Genomic DNA, 2,334 nt, shown 5'->3' with positions numbered 1-2,334 from the left:
ATTCAGAAAATCTTTTCAGGACCCCACCTTGATATTTCGGGACCCCGCTTTGGGTCCCGACCCCAACTTTGGGAAACACTACCTTCTGCTGCACAAATGCTGTCTGCCTGAGGTAACAAACACAGTTTTCCCCTCCATCTTTGTGCAACAACAAGCACAAAACACATGCAGTCATAGCTTCCACATATGATGAAAAAGAGTCCTGTTGTGTGTGTCACCCTCATGTCCTCAGAATATCAGGCTGAAGCCATTGTGACTTTATATATCCAGTTACACATGGGTGCTGGGTGTCCCTGCAGAGGAGCAGCAGGGGAACAAAGCAAACAGTGTTCTCACTGTCCTCAAACAGCATTTTATTTATTTTTTTTTTTTGACAAACTGGAAGGAAGGAAGATGTTTAGAGGGGGGATAGCATTTATCATCACAGTAAGGGTTGATGTGACCCATACTTCACTGTCAGGTTTGCACATTTTGAGGCAGACACGGTTAAAGTCCTTGGTTTGCAACCATAAAGGCATCCCAGACTCGACTTATTGGATTTTTTAAAGGGATCTGACGTTTTTTTTTCTCTTGTTTTTATAGCTATGCACGCTAACAATTGCTTCAAGTGTTACAAGTGAGATAATAAGAGTTGTTGTAATAATATGTGAACATAAAGTTCAATACTTGCCTGCCAACTGTTTGATTGGCGAGCTGCTTCATCCGATTGAACTGCTTCTTCATGGTTTCTCGGTCCCTCACCAGTCAAGTTTTCCGAAGGTACGCCTCAGTGCCCGGCTTTGGTTTGTCATGAAGTTCATGCAGAGCCTCTCCCAGTTTCCCCCAAGCCGTCGCTATGACAGAGAAAAACAAGCCATCGAGCCGAAAGCCAATTAGAAAGTAGTTTGTAGCCCAAATGCTAGCGCCCGAGCTAGCTCCCAGGGAGAAATTTAATTCCACAGAAAAGTTTCCCCTCGAGGAGGCCACGGCATGATAAGCGAAGCTCCTTTGTGTGGGGGGGCAGATAACTTGGAAAAAATAAAACTTTCACTGTCTCCAGCGGCTTCTCATGGCTGTCGCCGCCTCGGTCGCTGATCCTGCGCCGTTAGCTGACGTGCTAACGTGGAGCTGATTCATCCGTCGGAGCGGAGCGGAGCGGAGCGGAGCCTGTGCTGAGAGAGAGACGGAGCCGCAGGAAGTAGCCGTCCACCACCACCTCCCTCTGGACGCCAGCAGGACAAACCCACTCTGCTTTGAAATGAAATAAAATAAAAAAAAGCACAGTTACAAAAGTGTTATTTGRTTTAGTATTATGTAATGTACCAACGGTGCTCAAACAAATAAGGAAAAAAAAAACACTAACTGAGTGTTTTGACCTGTTCAGGTCAGGACTAAAGACGGTGGGGGGCCATGGGCTGGAGCTACTTTTGGGGCCCAATCCATTTAATTTTAACTTGTAAAAAACTGAGTGTCTGCATTTTAATTTCTGTCAAAACGCCCATTTTCCCTGTGTTGTTATTTGGTTAGAAATGTTACACTTCTAAAGGTTTAACCAGTCCAAGATGAATATAAATTAGGCCTACCATAATTAAATAAAAATGCTACGACGCAGTCAGTCTGACAGATATTAAGCTAAAAATGAATATGGTGGTTGTTGAATGTCAATCACAACACATACACTAAGGTCTAATAGGTTATGTGGTATTGTAATATGGTGCATAATTATATTTTTAAGGTGTGTCCAAAAAATTCTTCAACCCTGTCTGGTAAAAAAAAAAAAATGTACAACACATCCTCTGTGGTTGACCTTTTTGTACACTGAGAATGTTGACATTAAAGTTGGTTCAACAATTTAAAAAAGACTGAATTTGTTACTTTTCCTTATTACAAATAGAAAAATGTGCAAGTTTTTTTCTCTTTCTTGAACAATGGAAACATTATTTATATTCTTGCTTTATTTTAGTATGAAAAAGAACAACATGGCATGCAGCATTACAAATGCAGGCTTGTGCGCCTAACACCTCACATTGTCATAATACTCATTGTATTGTTTGACTTTTATTTAACCATGAAAATTCCATTGAGATCACAAATCTTTTGCAAGGGATGCAAATAACAGATGGATGTCTTCAAATAAAATCAAAGAAACAATAATATTTGCATTGGTTGCTGTATGAGCAAAAAATGTAATTTTTGTCATTCTGAAGAGTTAAAATAAAGGAGCATAGGCAATTTTGTTAAATTTTCCTGATAAAACTTATTTTATAAATTTATTTTTACTTGAAATAAGCTTCAAATTTTTAAATTTATCCTCTTGGTTTATCTTGGCCAGGACTCCATTAACCTCAATAGATT

At 39.9% G+C, this 2,334-nt stretch overlaps 1 protein-coding gene across 3 annotated transcripts in view; it reads right to left on the bottom strand.

Moving 5' to 3' along the window:
* arhgap17a (Rho GTPase activating protein 17a) overlaps window positions 1-1,328 on the bottom strand; it is a 47,559-nt gene extending 46,231 nt beyond the window's left edge. Inside the window, exon 1 of one of the 3 annotated variants that reach the window (XM_014019275.1) lies at window positions 671-1,328. In XM_014019275.1, the coding sequence (XP_013874729.1) occupies window positions 671-723 (53 nt within the window). In that variant the 5' untranslated portion in view covers window positions 724-1,328. The remainder of the gene's footprint in view (window positions 1-670) is intronic. The other 2 variants (XM_014019274.1, XM_014019276.1) reach the window with 2 other exon arrangements.
* Between the last annotated feature and the right edge of the window lie 1,006 nt (window positions 1,329-2,334).

This window comes from Austrofundulus limnaeus, unplaced genomic scaffold (assembly GCF_001266775.1).
Source record: "Austrofundulus limnaeus strain Quisiro unplaced genomic scaffold, Austrofundulus_limnaeus-1.0 Scaffold215, whole genome shotgun sequence".
Classification (NCBI taxonomy): Eukaryota; Metazoa; Chordata; class Actinopteri; order Cyprinodontiformes; family Rivulidae; genus Austrofundulus; species Austrofundulus limnaeus.
Note: the sequence above shows the minus strand (reverse complement) of the source record. Positions and strands in the feature narration are given on the sequence as shown.